The sequence below is a fragment of the Petaurus breviceps genome, unplaced genomic scaffold (genome assembly GCF_028583685.1).
Source record: "Petaurus breviceps papuanus isolate PSGF00001 unplaced genomic scaffold, PetGlider_PUasm1.0 90808, whole genome shotgun sequence".
Classification (NCBI taxonomy): Eukaryota; Metazoa; Chordata; class Mammalia; order Diprotodontia; family Petauridae; genus Petaurus; species Petaurus breviceps.
This window is the reverse complement of record NW_027187349.1, coordinates 18,757,603-18,780,906: the sequence shown is the minus strand read 5'-3', so window position 1 is coordinate 18,780,906 and position 23,304 is coordinate 18,757,603. Positions and strand designations below refer to the sequence as shown.

At 39.7% G+C, this 23,304-nt stretch overlaps 1 protein-coding gene across 1 annotated transcript; it reads left to right on the top strand.

Moving 5' to 3' along the window:
* Positions 1–218: 218 nt before the first annotated feature.
* Positions 219–22,642, top strand: GCLM (glutamate-cysteine ligase modifier subunit). The gene is made up of 7 exons (XM_069070541.1): positions 219–565; positions 5,175–5,240; positions 8,195–8,279; positions 12,788–12,844; positions 13,832–14,034; positions 15,580–15,694; positions 19,396–22,642. Exons 1-7 carry the CDS (start codon positions 440–442, stop codon positions 19,563–19,565), a joined length of 822 nt encoding a protein of 273 aa, XP_068926642.1. The 5' UTR covers positions 219–439; the 3' UTR covers positions 19,566–22,642.
* The last annotated feature ends 662 nt before the right edge of the window (positions 22,643–23,304 follow it).

Here is a 23,304-nt window from a genome sequence, read left to right as displayed (position 1 = left end):
GAGGTGCCCTTCCCCGCCCTCTCCCGCTCCGGCTCCGCCCCCGGCCCGGCCCCGTCCAGACTCCGCCCCAAGGCCGGCTCGGTTCCGCCCCCGGGCCGGCTCCGCCCTCTCCCGGCCCAAGCCCGGCCCGGCCCCCCTCCCGCGGGTGACGGGTAACGGTTACAAAGCATTTTCTCCCGCCGCCGTTTTTGCTTAGTCATTGCCTTCCAGGAAACAGCAGCTTCCGCGGGCCGGGCCCAGAGTCCCGCGGCGGCCCCGGTGACGGTGGAGCCTCTGCGGCTGCGGCGGCCGCTCCCGCCTCCCGGCCGGGCCTCCCTGCGCACCCTCCCCTCGCTCCCGTCCTCTCCCGCGGCTCCTCTCGGTCACGCTCGCAGACCCTCCCTCCAGGCGGTCCAGAGCTCCGCCCGCCCCGGGCTCCGGCCGCCCCGAAGCCGCCGCCATGGGCACGGACAGCCGCGCCGCCGGGCTCCTGCTGCGCCGGGCCAGCACCCTGCACCTGCAGACCGGCAACCTGCTCAACTGGGGCCGCCTGCGGAAGAAGTGCCCGTCCAGCCACCGCGAGGAGGTGAGTGCCGTGCCGCCGCCGGGCCCTGGGCGGGGGGAGGGGGAGCGGGGCGCCCAGGCCTCCCGGCACGGCCGCAGCCCCTTGCCCTTCTTTCCGGGCCCCTGGGGAGGGGGCGGGGGTGCGAGCAGCCCGACGGGCTGGTCCGGGAGGAGCGCGGCCGCTGCAGGGCGCCAGGGCTGCCCTCCCTCCTTCTGGAGGGTGCAGTCCACGAGCTTGTGCGTGTGCACGCGCGTGTGTATGTGCGTGTGCATGCATGTGTGCGCGTGTGTAGAAGGCGCAGGAGATTCGAAAGAACTGCAATCTTTAGCGGTGACACCCTTCCCCCCACAACCACCCTGGGAATCTGGGAGTTCGGGTTTGAGCTCCTGCCGTGTGCCCCGCACCATGCAGTGTACTGGGCATTTATAACCCTCCCTAAGGCTGGCGGAGTGAAGTCCGTGCTTCCGAGGCTTGCCCCGCCCGACCGCCTGGCCTCCCGGGACCGTGAGTGCTGCATCTTCAGCTGGGCCACCGGGAGTGGGCATGAAAAGCCTCCCGCACTGACACCCCAAAGGTCGGGCACCGGGCTGCTTATCTCGTAGTCGCAGGGCGTTCCCACGTGCCACATGCATCTGTTAGGCTTAGACTTGCCCGGGTCACCTAGAGGCTGGTACCTTCTCGTTCTGCAAGTAGTGTTACTACCATGTTGCTGGTGAGGAAACCAGCCGAGGCTCTGGAAGCATCACAGAGCTGGTAAGCGTCAGGGATAGAGGCCCTGCCCCACTCCCCTCATGAGGGCCAGACATACAAAGGTGATGCTGCCCGGGACCCAGAACACCGAGCTCCACACTGGAGCACCATTCAGTCCCAGAGCCAGAGAGAGACCTACAGGAGAACGAGAGTGCTGCAAGTACGTCGGGATTGGAACCTTTTACTATAGAGTTTAGTATTGGGGGGAGTAAGACACTTGATAATAGCCTAGGTTTAATGCAGGACAAAAGGGTTGTATGCTTTTGTCTTTAGAGGTTTGAAGTGAGCTTCTCTAAAAACTCATTGAGGAAGGAAGGAGAGAGTGACGTGGGGGTCTGTAGACAACAGCTACCAGTGGTAGATATGAATAGTGGAAAACTCAAAGGAGAAGAAGTTACCGAGTGGTAGAGGTAGGGGGAACCTGGAAATGACAGTGAGGAAGGAGAAAGAAATCTTCCAACTCCTATCTCAATCATTCAGCTAAGGAAAATGAGTGAAGGTGAAGCCAGAACTGGAAAGGGTGACCCAGGGGGGCTATGTCTTCACGGAAAAGCCAGGCTTCAGTAATAAGATTTAGTAAAGGGAAATTTGTTGCCTATGGAACAGGCATTCTAGAGGGAATAGTTAAAGGGCTGAGAGGTTTTTGGTTGAAACTTTGAGGTGAGAGAAGGTTGAGGAATTGGGTTGGAGAATGAGGTTTGGCCGAAGACCTGCAGAGGTTGAGAATCACTGGGATATGAAGGGTATGACCAGGTGTGAGAATGTTCATCACTAGGTGGAGGGTATCATCCCTCTTTCCAAAAAGGATTGGAGATCCACCTGGAGGCCATTGCCATATGAGATGGAAAGTCCAAGGTCAGATGGTCCGCTTCACTCCTCTTCTTCTTTCCAAAGGGTGGAGATTATGTAGGAAAGGGCTTAGTAGGAGATGAAAGCTGAAACTGTTCCAAAAGAGAAAGAAGTCTCTTTCCTTTTTCCATATCAGCTTTCTTCTTTCCCCAAGAGTCAGTGACAGCAGGAGATGGAAGGCCTGGGGTCAAAGTGTTGGTTAGTGGAAGATTGGACCGGAAGCAGAAGGTGGACTTGCCTTGTGGTGGCCCAGATGGAAGTCATTGCTTTAGGGAAAATGTAAGACCTTCAGCCAGGCCCTTGGTTACCTGAGCCCAGCAGGAGATGGAAAACCTGGCTCTTCTCTTTAGAATATAGTATATTCTCTTCTTGTAGCAAATTTACCTCCCTAATTATATTTTGCCTAGGCAGACTATAAAAATTAACATGTATTTCCAAAGGGAGGAGCTTGAGCCCATAATTACTGAGTCATTCCAGGTGTGTATGACTTTTCATAATCCCATCTGAGGTTTTCTTGGCAAAGATACTGGATCGGTTTGCTATCTCCTCCATGTCATTTTACAGATGAAGAACTAAGGCAAACAGGGTTAAGTGACTTGCCCAGGGTCACACAGCTAGGAAGTAGCTGAAGTATCTGAAGTCAAATTTGAACTCAGAAAGAGAAGCCCTCCTGACTTAAGGCCTATCCACTGCGCCACCTATCTGCCAGCTTAGGTACATACTGAGAAGTTTAGTACACATTTAAAAATTTGCTATGAATACATTGAAGAATACTAGAGGGTGTAAAATTTACATGTAAGCCTTTTATTGCTCTGTTAAATAGAAAAAAAAGAAATTTTGTAATGTACTATTTCTTGTGATCCTATGAGGTATGCCTGGGAAGGTATTGCTAAGGGGCATCTGCCAGAAATGATTGATTCTGAAACTGCTCTATTTCCCATTTGTGCTGGGCCTGAGCCAAGCTAAGCTTAGTGCTAGTAATCAGTGCACTTTTACAGACAAGATCTTTGAGATGTAGCTTTACTAGCCATAAGTGATCAGAACTTGTACCTTCTTTTGTGTCCAAGTTCTATCTTAACCATTATATGTTTATCTCAATAGCTGCTATTTTTTTTCTTAAATGAATATGCTCCTCTAGATTCAGTAAATATATTCATTCTTTCCACACTGTCCTGCATTTGAAAAATGTTATAAGATATTTGGATGAAAAAAGTTATTCTGTAAGTCCCATTGCCATTAACTCCGGGGGATTCTTGTTTTCTTTTGCTTTACTAGAGTTAAATTTTGTCTAATATTATGTGAAATAAGTGGACCATGATGTGTGGGACTTTGAAATCCTTTTTTTACCCCAGATTTTTTGTTGAAATGGAATCTGGCCAGTTTGAAGCATGTTGTTAGTAATACTTAAAAAGATCCCTGATTCATTTCCCATACTTTACAGACATGATTTTTATGTTTATGTGTTGTTTTGGCAAAAACAAACTTCACCTGGTGGCGAACTTTTTCCATGCTGAGCCTCCCTGAGTATAGCCTGGCAGGTCCTTAGATAATGGACACATAACCTGAAAAAACCTGGCAGGGAAGTCTTTTGTACACAAAGGATGGTAACTCCTGCAAGGCAACCTGGGATAGTTGGAGACTGAGCTCTTCAGTCTAATCTGTCATTAGTCTGGGAGCTCCTTGAGGACAGGAACTATTTGTTGCCACTCTTTGTAACCCTATGTCTTCATACAGTTCTGGGCATATCAGTTCTCTCCAGAAAGTCATACATGCGTCTTGTGAATTTTTAATAGGATCATGGATTTAGAATTGGAAGAGGGACCTTAGACATCATTTAGTCCAGTCTCTATAGATGAGAAAATAGAGGCACAAGGCCTCACAAAAGGAGTGGCAGAAGAAAGATTTGTGCTTGCTCACACACATACACACTTTACCCTACGGTATATCACAGTCCCTGAGGAGTGTCCATGGCTGAGCATGTATATACCTCCCTCCAAAAAGTACTGGTTGATAAGCCAATGAATTATGCTCACTTTTAAAAATATGATAAATGATCATCTTTTTGTAAAACATTAGGAAGTAGTGTAATATTAACCAAGATTTTGATCACATGCCATCTCAGTTCAGCTGATGAGAAAGGAAGCCCCTCGTCCATGCATCCTGTTGCTAGCAGAGAGGATGCTTTGTAATCCAGGGACTTGAGGCTAGTGCTCATGACACTTGTTGGGAGCCTTCTATATTCCAGATTTGTCATTGGGCAAATTACAAAGATGAAGAGGGTATAGTCTCTGCCCTTAGAGAGTTTGTAATCCATTATTTTTAATGCTTGTTCTATCTGTTTTAGGCATCATTGCACAGGAGTTTGTGGTTTTTGTTGTGGTTGTTCAGTTATTCATTGAGCTGCTTTCTCAGTCCTCAGTGAATAACTCATACCCATTACCATTATTACTATTATTCAAGTTGATTCCTGCATGTTAGATATTTCAGCAATTTGCCAAATCAGAAAGGCATAATTTAACCACGTTCCCTCCCCCTTCTCATTCTAAAAATATATGACTTTAAGGTGTGAGAATGTTCATCATTAGGTAGAGGGTTGCCTTTTAAAATATAATCTACTTGAATACTTTTATGTATTAATGAACATTTAAAAATTTAGACATTTTTAACTACTGTTGTTTAATTTTAAAAAATAAAATGGCCACAACTTTGACCCAATTGAAGGGAAAGTCTCTTTGGATAACATAAAGTCTGAATTTGTGATTGCTTTTTATTAATCCTTTTTATTATTAAGCTTATTCTTTTTCTGCCCCGACCAGTGACTCCCTTTATCAGTGTGGACAAGAAACTGTTGTTCAGACTTCAGTAATTGTCTGGGGTACTGAGCTCACACAGCCAGGATGTGGCAGTCAGGTCTCAAAGCCAGAACTTGTGAGGCCTGTTCTCTTCACAATATGAGACTGTCTAATAGATTATTTTTCTCTATATTTAAATGTGGAATAATAATTTTAATGTTCAATGTATTATTTTACAGCTGCGAGATTGTATTCAAAAAACCCTGAATGAATGGAGTTCCCAAATCAGCCCTGATCTAGTTCGTGTAAGTGAAATAATGACTTTCTTTAAAATTTAAATATATGGAAATAATTAAATATTAGTACTGGAGTTATTTATATCAATAGTGAACTAAGCATAAAGTTCATTATATCTCTTGCCAGAAGAACTTGTCATTTTTTATAAGGAAGTCACAGTGAATTAACACAGAAATTTCAATTGAAAATTTGTAACGGCAGCTTGTTTTACTGGACTACCATGGGGCAAAACACCAACTGATCAGAAACATTTCACTAGAACTTGTGGCAAAATAGAATTGTTCCTAATAAAACTAATGATGTGATGGGAGTTTTATTTAATATAAAAGGTATGTGTGTATATGTATTTGCATATACACATATGCATGCACATATGTGGGTGTTTATACATATGGGAGGGAGAATATAGCTTGGTTATTTAATTGGCATAGAGAATTATTAAGAGAGGAAACTGTCCCTATCAGTGCAGGTGAGCATCTTCTCTGCAGCTGATAGTCTTAGAGCATTTTCTGGAGGCCTGAGTCACACAAGGAGGATGGGTCCAAGGCATATCTTAAATCTAGGTGTTCTTAGCCCTGGGGTTGCCTCTCTATCCACCATAACATGATGCTTCATGTCTCAAAAATTGAGGTCTCTGAACAGCTAGTGGTCCATGGACTGGCTTCTGATGGTAGTGTTTAAAATGACAAGAGAGAGCCACAGAGTCAGAGAGAGAGGAGAAGACATTGTCAGTTTTTAATGCTTTTATATAATGTAAATATGTGTATATAGAAACTGCAGTAAGACTTTTGGAATATCCTGTATATGGTCATTTTAAATATTCTACTAGTTTACTGACCACTACCAAAAGTGCTTGGAATATAAATTATAATAGGTGTATGAATGGGCCATAAGCCAGAAGGACTCATCAGTAATTACATATATTCTATGGATTACCCCTAGTTATGCCATTAATTAAACACTATTAATCATTAAACCTTTTTTTTTTTTTTACTCCAATTCTGAGACCACATTCAGTTTTCTGTTTGATCTGTAAGATGGAACCAAATCTTAGGCCATACCAGGAGAGGTAGGGTCTTGGATGGGCCTTAGTCAGGTTCAGTTCTGGACACCTCATTTTGGGAGGAGTATGGATGAGCTGGAGTGCATCTGAGGGAGAACAAACAGGTTGGTGAAAAGCTTCAGGATCATGTAATTTGTAGGGATCAGTTGAAGGAACTGGGGATACTTGGCCTGGAAGGGAAAAGATTTGGTGCCTACAATGGAGAAGACTTGGTGTCTGTTTTTGGGTATTTGGAAGACTATTATTGGGGTAAGAGAGGAATTAGACTTGGTTTTCTTGGCTTCAGAGAGCAGAACTAAGAGGGAAGGTTAGAAATTGCAGAGGCTAATTTAGATTTGATGTAAAAGGGAAGTGGGAGGCCCTGGAAAGTGGGGGGCTCCATTTTCCTTCCAACCTTGCCTTAGTGAGTGTTTTGTGCAGCACTCAGGGGTAGGGCAGTTTCTACTTTACTAGATAACAGGCTGAACTAAATGACCTTAGAGATAGATATTTCCCAACTTTGAAATTTAGTGATTCTGTGATCATTTGCAAAACCTCTCCATCCATGCAAGAAACCTTCAAAGAAGAAATATTACAGGTATAAATTTGAGTATGTTAAATCCATGTTTATCAACAGTTTATTGCTATCATCTCATAACATTTTTAATTACAATGGAATTGCTTCTTTTTATAACAAAGATTTAGTCAGAAATTTTGTCTAGGAATGTTGGGGGCACAATAGAACTTAAGAGTCGAGCTCTTTTATTTTATGGATTATACTGTGTAAATGGTGTAGCAGCAAGCACCCCAGCATACCCAGGGTGGCTGCCAACACACGTTCTCAGATCTGCTTTTCTAAAGGAAAGCAATTCAAAATGGGTTAACAATCTTGCTTTAATCAATCGAACATATCATTTACCTAGTTCAGGGGAAAAAGTCAGCATCCTGAAATTCAGAGTATACAGAGGTTACAAGCAGAAATTATGAGAAGACAAACAGATCAAGCAGACAGGCCTCCAACTATCCAACCATTACATCTATACCTAGTCAGTTACCAGAGAGGGAACAACATTTGGGTTTTTCAAAGCTGGGGTCTCTCAATGGCTGCCCAGGGTCTCGTCTGGTCAAATCACACAACACTTCTCAAAGTAAGCCCCAAAACAAAGTCTCACATCAGGGATTATATAGCCTTCTCCTGGCTCAGAGAATGTAACAACCCTCTTGACCCACTGCCCAATCACAAAGCACCAAGGTGTGGGCGTTCCTGAAAAACAAGCCTCCCACCACAGGCTCCAGGTGCACTTAACCTAGGGACAGGGAAGATCTTAAAATTTACATTCCTATAATAAATGGCAATAATAATAATAGTAAACTTCTCTATTTTATAGAGTTTTCACAAAGAATACATATTTCTGTCCAAATAGTTTTAACCTAATATGCATATTTTGAAAAATATAGAATTTTTGAAATGCTATTGCTTTGCATATGGATTTTTTTTTTTAGGTAAGTATGATACTTTAGTCAAAATTTTCCATTTGTTTTCATTTTGTACTAATATAATGTTTGTTTAAGGTCGTCTTGATTCTAAAGCAATTGGCTTTAAGGAAGAAAGGGCAGCTAGGAGGCACAGTGGATAGAGTGCTAGGTGTGCAGTTAGGAAGACCTGACTTCAAAACTGGCCTCAAACACTTACTAGCTGTGTGACCCTGGGCAAGTCACTTAACCCTGTTTGCCTCGGTTTCCTCCTCTTATAAAATGAGTTGGAGAAGGAAACGGCAAACCACTCCAGTATCTGCCAAGAAAACCCCCAAAGGGGTCACGAATAGTTGGACATAACTCAGCAGCAACAAAATTAAGGAGGAAAAGCATAGTCATTAGTAATTATCTTATGTACTCTTAAATCTTATCTCTTTATTATAGGAGTTGCCAGATGTCTTGGAATGTACCGTAGCTCATGCAGTAGAAAAGATAAATCCTGATGAAAGAGAAGAAATGAAAGTTTCTGGTAAAGTCCAGTCTTTAAAACCCATCCTATTGTTACCTATACAATGAATCCAGATCTTTGTCAGAAATGGGATTAGCCCATATTGCTTCCTTAGTAGAATGTGACTCAGTCCACACATGGGGGTAATTCAAATGCGATGCCAGGTAGAAATGGAAGAATGAAATTCATTTAAGACTTGGATTGAATCAAAGCTCAAAAAAAATCAGTTGTACATCAGTCAGGTATCATATGTATGGGGTGCTCTGCAGTCATGGGGGTAAATCTCAGTTCTGTGCTTTTTATGGTGCTATTTAACCTTCTCCTTGTGCTTGACTTTGGGTCATTATGTAAGAAGGAGTTAGAACAGAAGAAATGGAAGAGTTAAATAGAAACTTCATTGTTCCTTTTTTAGAGGAGACATTTCTACCCATCCTGCCCTTGTTGGGAGACTATCTGGTAATGAGGATCTCAGTCCATTTAGGATTTGGTGGGGAGGGGAGTGTTATGCACTGGCAGAAGCACCTAACATAGATTTGGAGCTGGAGGACACCTTGGAGGCTGTTGAATATAACCTCATTTGAGGAAACTGAGGCACAGAGAGGTTAAGTGACTTAACTAAGGTCAAATTTAAACTCACTAGTAATAAGTACTTCATGAATGCTTTTTGATTGATTTGGTAGGAGTCTACTCTTCTAGCTTTGCCTTTTACCCATGCCTTTAAAATTCAAATAGATGAACTATCCTTTAATTCATGAATTAAAATCAATCAGTAACCATTTATTGAATGCCTACTGGTATGCCAGGAACAGAAGCTAGGAATACAAAGCTAAAAAATGAAACAGCCCCTGGTGTCAAGGAACTTACATTGTGTTGGAGGAGATTTGTAGCTGTGTACATATGTGAATGTATATGTGTGGAATAAATGCAGGGTGGGTCTGGGAGCCAGAGGGGGGTGCTGGGTGCTTGAAGTTTGTCTTGGAGGATTCTGTCAGGGGCTGGTGAAGAAGGAGCATGTCCTGAGCATGAAAGATGATCCAGACAAAGCATGGACACAGGAGATAGAGGATGGTGTGTGAGAAACCAGGAAGAGGCCCATCTGGATGAACCACAGAGGACTGAACAAGAAACATGCTTAGGATGAAGCTGCAGAGATGGGTTTGAGCACACTGTGAAGGGCTTTAAAAGCCACATAGCAGAGCTGATAGCTCATCCTGGTGGCAACAGGGAGCCCCTAGAGGTGATTGAGGAGGAGAGGAACCTGGTCAGACCTGGGCTTAGGGACAGTCACTAGGGCAGCTTCATGGAGGGCAGGTGGCAGTAGGGTGGGACCAGCCAGAAGACCCTGACTTGTATGGCAATGTTTCTTCTGCCGTCAGTACCCACTGATGAAGTGAACACTTAGAGAAGAAAACTTATCTGGATTTCAGCTACTGCATGTACACATACACATACACACAAATACATATACACACACATACACATACATACAAATACATATATGTATACGTAAACACATACACATACATATACATATACGTTTTAAACAAACAGAACTGTTGTTACTCTGCCCTTAGAGGGACAGAATGGCATAGTGAACAGAGCATCCTTAAAGCCAGAAAATCCTAGGTTTGAATTCACCCCTGACCCATCCTAGCTCTGGGACTCTGGGCCAAGTGTTTTAACTTTTCAGTTGTCGAAGATGCAAAAGGTGTAACTTGCATTGGTAGAGGGAGTTTCCTCCCTTGGGAGTGCTACATACCAGTGAAATCTCAGCATCAGCCTTAAAGGAGAGTCCAAAAGCCCTTCACAATTGGGCAGTTTAATACAGAGGTCTTTGGATTTTATTCTCCAGGCAGTAGGGAGCCAGTGAAGCTTTCTGAGCTATGGAGGGACAAAGGAGACCACTCTGGCAGCCACGTGGAAAGGGGAGAGAAGGGGCTTCCTCTTGATTATTCTCTTTTCATTTTTCTGCTTTTCACATCAAAATGGAAGCACCGGCTGTGAAAGTCCATTCTTGCTCCTAGGAAGCTACAGCAACAGTGGCAAGAGAACATCAGGACTGTTGGGACTCCTGTTTCTGCTGTGGGAACAGGAGCTTTGGTGAAAAATGATCCTCCCCTGAGACAGCCTGAGTACAGCATCGTTTTACTTGTAATATCAGGGACCGTATTATAATGACCATCCTCAACAAACACTTATTGAGCACCTCCTGTATGCAGTGTGCTAGACCTTAGTGATACAGAGATGGAAAGTGACTGCTCCTTCCCTCAGGGAGCTTACAATCTAGCCAAGTGGTTGAGTCAGCAGCATAACCCAACATGATCCAAGTGAGCATATGAGCATAGGAGAGAGGTCAGACCCAGCATTGTGAGAGATGTGAGCCAGAGGCTCAAGAACTTGGTAGCCCCTGAGCTGGGCCTTGGAGGAGGAAAGTGAAGGGCACATGCAGATACCCAGATGTCAGAGAGAATGAGATGAGATTAAACATTCTTGTTCACTGGAACAAGTATAGTGTTTGCAGGGAGGGCAGGTGACCAGGCCTGACCGGTAGGTCAGAGCCAGCTTTGCTATCCTTGTAAGTGCTCAACCAAGAAGGTAAGCTTCCAGTTTAATAAAATGAGAGAATTCCAGGACCCAGTCTCTGGGCAGGCCTATGTTAGTGGATGCCCTCTGATCATCAGCCCTTGAGCTTGACCCTTGGATGCTGATCATGTATGCATTTCCTCTTAACTCTTCCAGATGCCCCATAGAAGGGCCTTCATGGCCCAAGAAGAGGGCTGCAATGTAGTAATGTGTTCTTGGAAAGCTGTATAAATTGAATTATGATAAAATGAGTACTTCAAATGTGGAAGGGTTAGTCATTCATTTAAAGTAACCTTGTAGTGAATCCTCACTCGTTTAATTTTTAAATCAAATATCTAATTTGTATATAGTGCTGTTAGGCACATTGAGAATGCACATAATCCCTGCCTACATGGAGTTTACAGTCTAGTTAGGGAAAATGAGATAAATACATGAAAAAATTAAATAACAATATGAGAATACTGTAGAATAGCTTTTGAGAGTATTGGTGCCCAGTGCCAGTAGATATAACCCTCTTTTAGGATGGTAACTTGAAGGGGCACTTGGCTTAAGTGAATGCTTTTTCAGATTTAGAAAAGCCTATACCTGGTTAAAGGTAAATAGGAAGGAACTAGTAGAGAGGAAGAGATTTGAGAATACTTAGCTGAAGGATGGAGACCTTTGATCTAACTGGTCTTAGAGAGAACAGATAAAATCTAATAGTAATGTGAATAGCCCTTGCCTTTCTTTCCTTCTCACTTTTTCTCTTTTCTCTATGGATCCCTTGAATAAATTTAGATTTTTGCATATCAGGTTTACTTAAAGTGGAACATACTCTTGGTGCTTTTATCGAGTTATTGGAAGAAATGGATCTTATAGGTTGAAAACAGCCATTTTACATAAAATAAAAACCATTGCCACCAAAGGGTTTCTTATTTTTCTCTCTGTTACTACTAAGTTAATTTTAAGTCTCAAGTAAACCTGACCAGGCCCCCTCCATGGCTAACATATAAGCAGACTTATTTTTAACAAAACTGAAAGTTAATGTCAAATAGCTTTACTAAGTAATTGAAATATAAAATAAAATACTGAGTGCAAAATGATCAAGTTTACACAGGCATGAGGGTGTTCTTTGTCCTTATTTGAGGGGTACCAGTCCAACATCAGTGCTGAGGGTTTGTGTGTCCACCCCTGAGAAGGGGTCATTAAAGGTAAGAGCTGGAATCATAGGACGGGCAAGATAGTCAGCATCACTGCATACAAAAAGATGCAACAAGGGACACTTCATGAAAACGTTTTTATGCATCTATTTTTGATGCCAGAAAGTATTTATCTTCATGGCACATCAGTATTTTGTGGTCAGTAAAGTTGCATGTAAATAAAGCCTCAACTGGACAATACAAAAGAAAGTCCAGTTGTATGACCTTCCTAAAGGGTGAACAGGTTCTTTGCCCTGGCTTGGCAAAAGGCGCTGAGAGTTGACTTCAGGTCAGGAAGGGCTCATAGTCTTACCTAAGGGGACAGTAAGTTTGGCAGACAGCCAGGGGCCCCTTCGTCTGTCCTCCCCATAGAAGGAGGGGAAAGATTTTCATGGGGTTTCATTTGATGGGAAGGATTCATACTAATAGAAACTGTTGATCTTACTCTTGTCAAGTAAACTCAACTTTCTTGATCTGAATTATTTACTTAATCTGCTGTGTTCCAACTAATGTAAATGTGATATACACTTTTTTTTATGAGTAGATTTCTGCTAATATGGCATATCATTAAGGAATTGTTACAGATATAAACTTCATAATTAGGAAACTAAATTCAGTGAATTAAATTAAGAACAGAAGAAAATTTCTTCTGAATTACTTAGAAAAGTTCTTGAGTGCATATTAATTTTTTAAATGTATATTCTTTTTTGTATTTAGCATTGAAAAGTGAATACTTACCAACCTGTTTTGTTTTTATTTGTTGCCCAGCAAAACTGTTCATTGTAGGATCAAACTCTTCATCAATGAGAAGTGCAGTTGAAATGGGTAAGTAAGAACTGAGCTGCTTTTTCCTTAACATTGGACTCTGTATTAATATAATCTTATAAATTGCCACTAGTTAACATCAAAGAAAGTGGCCTGATCTTGAGAGAAATCATTTTCTCTTTTAAAGACAGATAAATTTCAGACACAGGAAGCATGATTCAGTCTAAGAGATAAGGTTAATAGTAGATTATTATTTTGGTATACTAAAAATATGCTTAGTTTGTCTTGCAGCTAAGTACATTGCTGCATGTGGTAGAACCAAGGTTATCATGTTTTAGCAGTGTTTTATTGCTACTTGAGAAATGGCACAAAATGTATAGTTTACCTTGTCTAATGTTTTCTGCAATCTGTCCTTACAGCTCTGTAGTCACTTTGGTAGTATTTATGTTGACAACTGAAATAAACAGTTTCTAGATTTCCATATTCAGAATGAGCAGTCATATTTAAAAACATGCTGAAACCGATAAATTCTTATGCCTTATGGAACAGTCAGTTACCTATTTCTATAAATGTAGGTCAAGAATGCAAATTCCTTTACCAGAATCTTAACTTTAGATTAGGAAGAATCTCAGAATATTAGCCAGGAAACTTGAGAGGCATATACTTGACATAGCATTGGGTAGGTAGAATATTTTTCTTTCTACCTTTACAGCAAAAGCAGTGAAGAAATGGAGGCTTCCCAAGCAGGAGCCTCGGGGTCTCAGACACAGAAGAAAGGGGCCTCAGTGTCCATGGTTAGACGCCTCATGTAAGAGTGTGTGCTCTGGAAGTACAGGGAGGAAGGAATAGCCACCTGTCTGCTAGATTAAACAAGACACAAGATGAATTATGAGAGGGGGGAGTGGGGAGAGATAACCAGTTGGATCAAAAACTGGCCTGGTGTGTGGACAGGATCCTGGGAGCTGCCTTGAGGGGACTGGAAATGCATCTTTCAAATGTGTGATCCAGAATTGTCTGCATGTTTTACTCTGTCTGCTCTCCTGTCAGCCTGCTCTGCTCTGGGAATTGCCCAGCTGGATTCTGTGATCATTGCTTCACCCCCTGTTGAGGACGGAGTTAATCTTGCCTTGGAGCATCTACAGCCTTACTGGGAAGAACTGGAGAATTTGGTTCAGAACAAAAAGGTTGTGGCCATAGGGACCTCTGATCTGGACAAAGCCCAGTTGGAGCAGCTGTACCAGTGGGCACAGGTAAAGGACAGAGACTTTTAGGAAGACTGTAAATGTCTCAAAGAAGGGAACTGGTGGTTCTTAAGTTCTTTGCCTTTACCCACAGCACAGAACTTTCTGAGTGCAAGAGTTTTAAGGCATAAAAGGGAGACTTAATAAAGTAACTTTATATCCCTGATTAACATTGGGGATTAATATTTTTATTATTAACCTCAGCTGAATAAGTTAAAATATTTTTAAAATGTACATTGAAATAATTGATAGAGAGATGAGAAGATAATGGTTCTTTGCTATTCATGTGGTCAAAATATTGTCTCCATGTATAGGTTGCATTAGACTGATCTGCTAGAGTGGGAGAAGAGTATTTCTAATAACAAATTTTGTTGATGGCATTATTTACTGAAATTCTTACTTAATAGAATTGCTTATGGGAGGGATCCTCATGCTACAAATGTTAAGTAGGAGAGAGAAGTTCAGAGGTTTTGTTTTCATTTCCCACATCTGTTTTCACTCCCTTACTCACCTCCATCCTTCCTCCTTTCAAGCATTTTAATCTTATTGTGTCTCAAAGAGCCCTAGGTGCAGGAAGTGCCCACTACCAAAACAGTGAGCGTGGTGCACAATGCTGGATTTAGAGAAAGAGGGCCTGAGTGCAAATCTTGACTCAGTTGCTTACTGCCTGTGTGGCTTTGGGAAAGCAACTTCATTTCTCAGGCCTCACTTTCCCCAGTGTAAAAGAAAGAGGCTAGACAGGATGATCTTTCAGGGCCTTCCAACTGTAACTTTTCGTGATTCTGTGCATTTGATTCTCTTCCTTCCTTAAAATGTTACCCCTTGCTTTTCTGCTAGTCTTTAAGACTAGAATGTGGTTTATTTTAAAGCAAATGTGGCATTCTGCTAAATGGTTCTTGCAGCAGGCATTTTTAGTAATGGATAATTTGCATTTTTCTCCTATCTTAGCCATTTGCCCTAACTCAGTTATCATTAACAGAGGCTAGTGAATATATTCACAATTTCAACATTTGAAAACTTAAGTGACTAAATAATTCCTAATGTGGTAGAAATCGTTCATTGTCACTATAGCAACTAGAGAAGTACATTAGTGTCATTCCTTTTCTTTTTCTGCAGCATCACTTGTATAAACACTTGTGAAACCTTAAGTAATTTCTTAAAAACCTAATCATTGTTCCCCTTCCTTTTTTTTTGCTACTGTGATGTTCTTCTACAGTGAAAAGGTGACAACCTCTGAATTTCACAGTAGAAGTCTGTGACAGTACTGATCTTTGCTTATAAAATCTTACACCATTTTAATTTACACGTTAGAAGAACTTAAAAACTCAATGTGTCTGTCAGTTTAGTTTTGATTTCTTTGTAATTTGTATACTTTTCTTATATGGCCCAGTGACCCACACATGTGTCCTTGAACTAGGAACTGATGAATAAAGCTGGTTGGAACTATGCTAGGGAAGCCTTTTATTTGAAGGGGTGGGGGGAAGGGGGGGAACTTGTATATTTAAGATTGATCTAAAAAAATCATAGTTAAATGAAAATTCTTTTCACTTGTAGGTGAAACCAAATAGTAACCAAGTTAATCTTGCCTCCTGCTGTGTGATGCCACCTGATTTAACAGCATTTGCTAAGGAGTTTGACATCCAGCTGTTAACGCACAATGATCCCAAAGGTGAGCCTGATATTTCCATTTATAAAGATAGACCAAAAATATCTCTTACCCACACAAAAAAGCCTTGTGCCACCATAGATATGCAACTCAGAAGTCTGAAATAATTCATCTGAGTGGATTCAAAATAAGAATACCTTTGAATCTTGTTCTCAGAAAGTCTTGCATTTCTTTCTGGATAAGCAGAAAGAAATAGAGCAGAGTATAGTCTGAAAGTCTGGTGTGTTGTCATAAGCAAAGCCTAAGTCATAATTGGAAGAGTTGAATTTTTCCCTCCTAAGATATCACAGATAACACTATGCTTGTCTAACCTAATGCACCATTATTTTTAGAGAACCAAGGTGCCACCTAATTAAAGAAGATAGGTATCTGGAAAAAGTACTTGCAATTTAATCATAATTTGGGTCATTGAAAACTTAATACTTAGGACCTACTATTTTGAGTAATGTGTAACTGCACATCCTGTCAACTCACATTTATCAGATTCTTGTAGTTATTGATCTGAAATGTCATTTGAATCAAGGCATTCTTAGTATAAGAGGAAATAATTCACTTTCTTATAAAATGTTAGCAACACAGTCCAAATGAGCTTTGTTGGCAGTTAGAATGAGAGAGTATAGCATAGCTTTCAAATATGTTACATCAAGCTGAAGCCTAGAATATTGTCATAGTTGTATAACAACATGTTTCTTCTCTGTGTAGGACATGTATATGTATGTGAGGCAGGGACAGTGTTTGTACCCCCAAGTGCAGAGCACCCTAGATGGCACATGCTATGCAATTTATTAATAAATGGGTTTTTTTTTCCATTTCATTCATTATCAGGAAAAACCTTGTAGAAATGTTTAAAACTCTGAGGATCTAAGATCTTAATGATAATTAGAAGTACAAAAAGGGCATGGTATAGGCATAAATAGTCTGTAAAGCATGTTATCATAAAGGAAACATGGAAAAATGATATAAAAGAACATGATATCCTCTGTACAAGAAAGGAGAAGGTGGGTCTGTCACATTAGAGAGATGAAGAGTTCTGGAAAAATAAGGGCCTGAATGATAGAGAAGAGGAGGCTGCCCTCTGCACTTATGGAACATACACCCACACTGATAAAATCACGGATAGGATAGCTAGACTGGAAATATTACTTACTTCTGTAAATTGGAGACTTGATTCTAGAAGAAGTAAAGGGAGTTTGTCAGAGAGTTACTTTTATAGAGGTTTTAACAGACTTAATAAGTTGACCTTTCAATAGAATACAAATAGGAACAAACACTGCTTTTGCTGATACATTGCTTCCATATGACATTTTTCTCTGTGACATTTAGATTAAATTGCCACTCCATTATTATTGTGAAATAAATACCTGCAAGAATCTGTCATTCTTTTGAGTGGGCATGTATGTGTGTATATGTACATATGTATGTAAGGAGAGGTACTTTATATGCACATAGGTATGCAAACAAAAATATGGAGAAATTGTTGATTGCTTTATGTGATGCCTTATTTATCTTTGTATCTCCCTCAGTATGCTAGCATTACACCTTGAATATAAATATTAGTATGTCTGAGTGAATAAATGTGTTCTGTTGTTGACATTCAGACACTGTGCTGTCTTCATGGTTTTGGTTCTAAACCTTTAGGCTAGAGAACTTTGTCTAGATTGGTTCTCTGGGTAGGGTACATTGCTAAAAAAAAAAATCCATAAGTTTTGACCCATAGTGGAGAAATTTTTCTCTAAAAAGGAATATCAAAGGCAGTTATTTTAGGCATTTCTCCAGAGTTAATGAAATAGCTAGGTTAATAAATAGTATAGCTCTTTGAGATAATGTAAATTTTGTTTTATTTCCACACTGATGACATCATGACTTGAAGCAATGAATTACTGCTTTCTTGGGAGAGAGACCCTGGAAAGTTAGTTCATAAACTTCCTAAACAAAATGGCTTTTAGAATCCTAAGAATCATTTCGATGAGGGCTAACTCTACTGTTGTAAACTATATGAAGGAAAAAGTTAACAGGCCACAAAGACTATTTTGGTCTAGAAAGAAGAGTCTTTATTTTTGTGGAATAATCTTGATTACCCACAGCAAATTTTTTACTGATTTTGTCATTGATTGGTCATGTGCTCAAGGACAATACAAGTTCCCAATTTAGGAAGGTCTGTCTACTTTAAAAGAAAATACAAGTATACCTGAGTCAAAATAGGTAATTTTTAAATTAACCATGTGGCTGTTGTTCCTATATGATTAGCAGTAGCAATAGCACTGAACATTTATACAGCACTTTAGGGTTTATAATGTCCAGATAGTCAGCATAAACTGGTAGGAGGCTTGCTGGCCTTGGAGTCAGAGGACCTGGGCTCACAACCAGCTCTGCCATCTGCTAGATGCCTAACCTTGGGCTAGCTCTCTCTGGGTCTCAGTTTCTTCATCTGTAAAATAAGAGCTTGAACTAGATCTCTAAGATCACGTCCAGAGCTAAATCTGTGATTGATGATCCTCACAACCTCCCTCCGAGATGGGTGGAATTATCCCTGTTTCTTAAATGGGAAAACAAGACCAAGAGTAAGTGAATCTGCCAGAGGTCCCTTGGGCCAGAGAGGACGTTTGCAGTCAAGCTCCTGGCATCCGGGCTCAGGCTTATCTACCCATCATACCCCCTGCCACATTCACATGGAAAATCCAGGTCAGACTATAGAAATACCTAACTTATACCTGAGGGTCTGGGGTGAATGTGGACAGATAGTATCAGTTTCCAGTCTCTTTAGGATAACTCTTTTACAATGATTTGTCAGTGATTGTGTAGGAAAGACAGAGGAATTGCTGTTATGTTGTAGTAGCATTAGTGCTGCACTGTGGAGAAGAAACCAGGTTTGCATCTTGGCTCCTCTACTCTGGTGGCATGAACTTTGAGGGCAAGATGTTAGACTGCATTTAGCTTCTTTCACAAAAACATGAAGAATGTAAATGACAGCTAACCTCAGGGTTATCATGAGAATTAAATGTGGTGATGATGAGGTGATGAGTATGAAAATAGAAAGCCCTACATCAGTGTAAGGTACCTGAACCTTTTACATTTTCTTAAAATTTATTTTTAGTTTTCAACATTTATTTCCACAAGATTTTGAGTTCCAAATTTTCTCCCCATCTCTCCCTTACCCCCCACCCCAAGATGGCAAGCATACTGATTACCCCTTCCCCCAGTCTTCCCTCTCGTCTGTCCCACCCTTTACTCCCTTACTCCTTACTTTCTTCTAGGGCACGATGGATTTCTATACCCCATTGCCTGTATATTTTATTTTCTGGTTGCATGTAAATACAAATTTTTAACATTTCTTTTTAGTACTTTGAGTTGCAGTTTCTCTCCCTTCCCTCCTCCCTTTTATATTCTTAATATAGCTAAGAGTTAATGGGGCTTGGCACAAATTAGGTGTTTACTATACGATTAATTGGTTAATATCATGTTCCTCTCTCAAGTAGGTGCTTTAGATTTAAATTGGTATCTCTGACAGTCACTTGGGTCTTGATCTTTCAGCCCAGAATATGTATTTCATAAGAATTTCTATGTGAGTTTTTGATAAATATCATAGACATTAAATTCTACCCACTTTTAGTTTAGATTTTAAATCTTTGCCACTTAATGTATGTATGTGGTGGAAGGGCTTATCTAACTATTGACTGGTCACGTGTGATAATTTCTCTCCCTAGAGCTGCTTTCTGAAGCGAGTTTCCAAGAAGCTCTTCAGGAGAGTCTCCCTGACATCCGAGCAAATGAATGGGTGCCTTTGTGGGTACTTCGGTATTCCGTCATTGTTAAAAGCAGAGGAATTATCAAATCAAAAGGCTACATCATACAGGCCAAAAGAAGGGATTCTTAATCTTTTACTGGAGGGTGGCCTACTGACTTTACACTGCAGAAAAGTAATTTTTTTCAAGTCAAAAATCCATAAGATATAAAAGCCAAAAGCTATAAACTTTAAATTGTGTCAGTGAGGCAAAGAGTCTAGTCATATTTTGACTCAGTATGTTTTCAAATACTGTATGCTTCCTTCCTTGTCTCTAGACCAATTCAGTCATATATGAAACATTGTATTGTTTTCATTAAACTATTGTTTTCTAATAGAAATTGTCTATAAGAAAATACCTACAATATAGTCTTTATTTTTATGACTAATATAAATCAAGAAAATTGTTGCTAGATATATTTTGACCATAGGCATCAGGGTAAGATTATATATAGAGATAGGTAGAGATAGATAGATAGAAGTATGCCTATCTATCTGTATTTTTTATTTACCAAGAAAAATTCTTTAATTCTTAAGGCCACAAGGATGTTAAAGTACAGTTGTTAAAACTAAAACACTGGAGAATATTCTTCCTATCATTGATTGAAATTACATCTCAAAATAAATAGAGTAGCTGGATTCTGCTATACTATAGGTATCTTTTTTTCTTTTCACTACATGGATAAAAATGTAGCTTTTTCCCTGGCACTATGACCCTCATAGTTAGGCTATAGTGATTTAGCCTTATTCTTGTGCCATATTTGTCTCACTTGTATTTCCTACGAGAACAAACCAGGGTAACTGAAAAGAAACTGGTAACATTTTAAATCACAAATGACTGCGATCTTTTGGAAAACAACAATCACTCCTGGTAATCTTTACAGCTCTTGAATCATCCTGAATAGTCTGCTGCCCATTTGATTTGGCTGCCCAATCATCTGAGTATCACATTATGTGCCAATCCCTACTAATGATCACCACCATAAATGTAAATTACTACCTGAAAGAGGTGACTAAAAGTTACAGATGGGATTTTTAAAATACCCTTAATTCAGAGCCAAAGTTGCATGTAGTAATTTTTTAAGGTATAGTTCAACTATTCAAAAACAAGGAATAAAATAATAGTATTTTAGTAGTCGAAGGGACCCTAAAAACCATCTAATTACATTTTATACATGAGCTAAATTTTTTTCCATAGGCAGTAGGCCATAGCAGTTGAATTTGAATATGACCTAAAAATTTGAATTAACCAAATATTCTTTGGATTGCATTCAGTATATTTGAATATATATCATGAAGCCAGAGGAAACTGCAGAACCCATTGTTTCAGCTTTCTCAACTTAGCTAAAAAAGACCTAGATATAAATATACCAACATTTAAAATATCATATACATTATTTCCATCTCAAGAACTTTTTATGCCAGTAGATAACTTATTTGATAAGAATTGTCCTATTGAAATCAGCCACCTAATTTTATTCCTAGAGATGTTATTATCTAGACTTTGAACTTGCTTAAAGCCTTATAGCATTTTTATATTAACTTTTAATATTGTGTGTTCTCAAAAGCTAAGCAGTTTTTAGAAATGTGAAACATTTTTCCATCTAACATGTCTTTTAAAAAAAAGTTTACAATAATTGTTTAATCCTGTAAAATGAATTATTCTCAAAAAATACAGTTTAAATGTTATATTAAATTTTTTTAACTTTGAGTGTGTAAAAATTGAAATTGTTGGGTTTGGGTTTTTGTTTTTTGTTCTTAGTTACATTGGTGATGCTTCTGCCTTCTTTTGTTTCGAGCTTTCTAAAGAATATAGATTCATTCTGTGAAGGGGGAGGATCATGTGTGTTATTTTTTAAATGAGCTGTTGGTCCTTTTGTTGCTGAATAACAAATCCCGTGTAGCTTATTGAATTTTTAAAGCCTTTCTAATTGTCTGTGATTTGTTTCCATAATCCTTTTTTCTAAAAATATTAGAACATGGTGATTACCTTTAATTTTATATATATATATATATATATATATATATTTGGGACTTGTTAGAGTGACAAAGCTCCAACACTAAGAATCATAACACTATAAAAAGAAAACTGGGTTTAAAAAAAATAGCTATCAGTATCATACATGAACAATTTGTTTCTATGAGAGATATGTTCAGTGACACTGAGTATAAATAATTTACTACCTCTTTCTAAAAGTAAAAGAGTCTGTCAAGGTGGAAATTGGATTTTTCAAAATACATCGAAGCCTTATTATAACATGACAAGTAGTGTTGTGGTATCATATGTAAAATGGGTCTGTTTTGAACCTCATCCAAGAATTCTTAGTTCCCAGGAGGACCAAAGTCTCATAACATTGATTCTGAAAACTACGTTATAGTAAGGCTCCAGTGTAATACCTATTTAGAGATTCCTATTCAAAAGAAATTAAGTTAAATTGTAATTGGAAGTTCCCATCTCAAACCATTGTCTTAAAAAATAAGTAACTTGAATGGCTAAGTGTAAAATAAAATACGGCATTTTTCTTTATTTACATGAATGTCTCTTTTTTCCTATTTCCTAGTAATGGCTGACGTAAAAAGGGCTTTTGTTTTCCTAGAAGTACTAATCATACAAAGACCATTCAATTATGTATATTGATAGTAGATTTTCATTTTAACATTCCCACCTACTCAGTGTATTCTATATTTGGGGGATGTAAGCAGTTGACATGCTAATGACATGTCATCAGGTAACTTCTTTTCCAGACAAGATGTACATTTAGAGGTCATTTTAAATTGTTTAATTATGAATTTAAACTCTTGTTTTAATAAACTGTGTTCTTGCTATCATCTACATAACCATTTTTTTTTCAAAGTTAACTGTATAATGTATCAGAGCTTTCTTTTTCCATCAGCAGATTTGTCAAGTTGGTAAAGGGTAGCTTTGCTAGTGATATTTTTTTAAAAAACATGTAACATGGCTTTCCTGATATTTTTATAGTCCTTCAGAATTACAAATCTATTTAAGAGGGATAAATGCTTTAATTTAGATAGTCCTGCATTTTCTTGTTATATATTTCTTTAGAGGTGTGCTATAAAATTTAGGTAAAATAAAACATATTACAGTATTTATAATAGTTTTTAATTTTGCCTCATGAATTTAATTAAAATAAAAGTGTGAATTGAATGTGTTTGAGTTGTCTTGCATTTCATTTGGTGTAATTAAATGGGCCCTAAAACATAAATGTTAGCATTCTTTCAACTGCTGACTAGAATTGGATGTCCTGTTGATGCCTAAAACTCATCATGCCCAAAACAGATCTCATCTTCTTTTCCCCAAATCACCCCCTCCACCAAATTTCCTGGTTTCTTTTGAGGACACCACTATCCTTCTAGTCACATAGGTTGTAAAAATCAGTCATGCTGGGGCAACTAGGTGGCGCAGTAAGTAAGAGCGCCACCCGCCCTGAGTCAGGAGGACCCAGATCGTTCCAGCCTCCGATACTTAACACCCACACAAAAAATCTGGCCATGTAACTTTGGGCAAGTTACTTAACCCCAAGTGCTTTAAAAAAAAAAAAAAGGATCAGTCATGCCCTACTCCTCGCTTCCCTGAGCCCCACAGAGCCATCTGGCTGCCAGGTTTTGTCAGTGCTACCTCCACACTCGCTCTCTCACTCATTCCCTGATCTCTACTCTCTCAGCCACCACACTAGTCCAGGCTTCTATTACTGAACTATTTCAGTAGCCTCCTTATTGGTCTCCCTCCCTCAATTCTCTCCTCCACTCCAGTCTACCTCTGCAAACCTGCCTAAATGATGTCCCTAAAGCCTGTTCAGGCTCCAGAATGAAG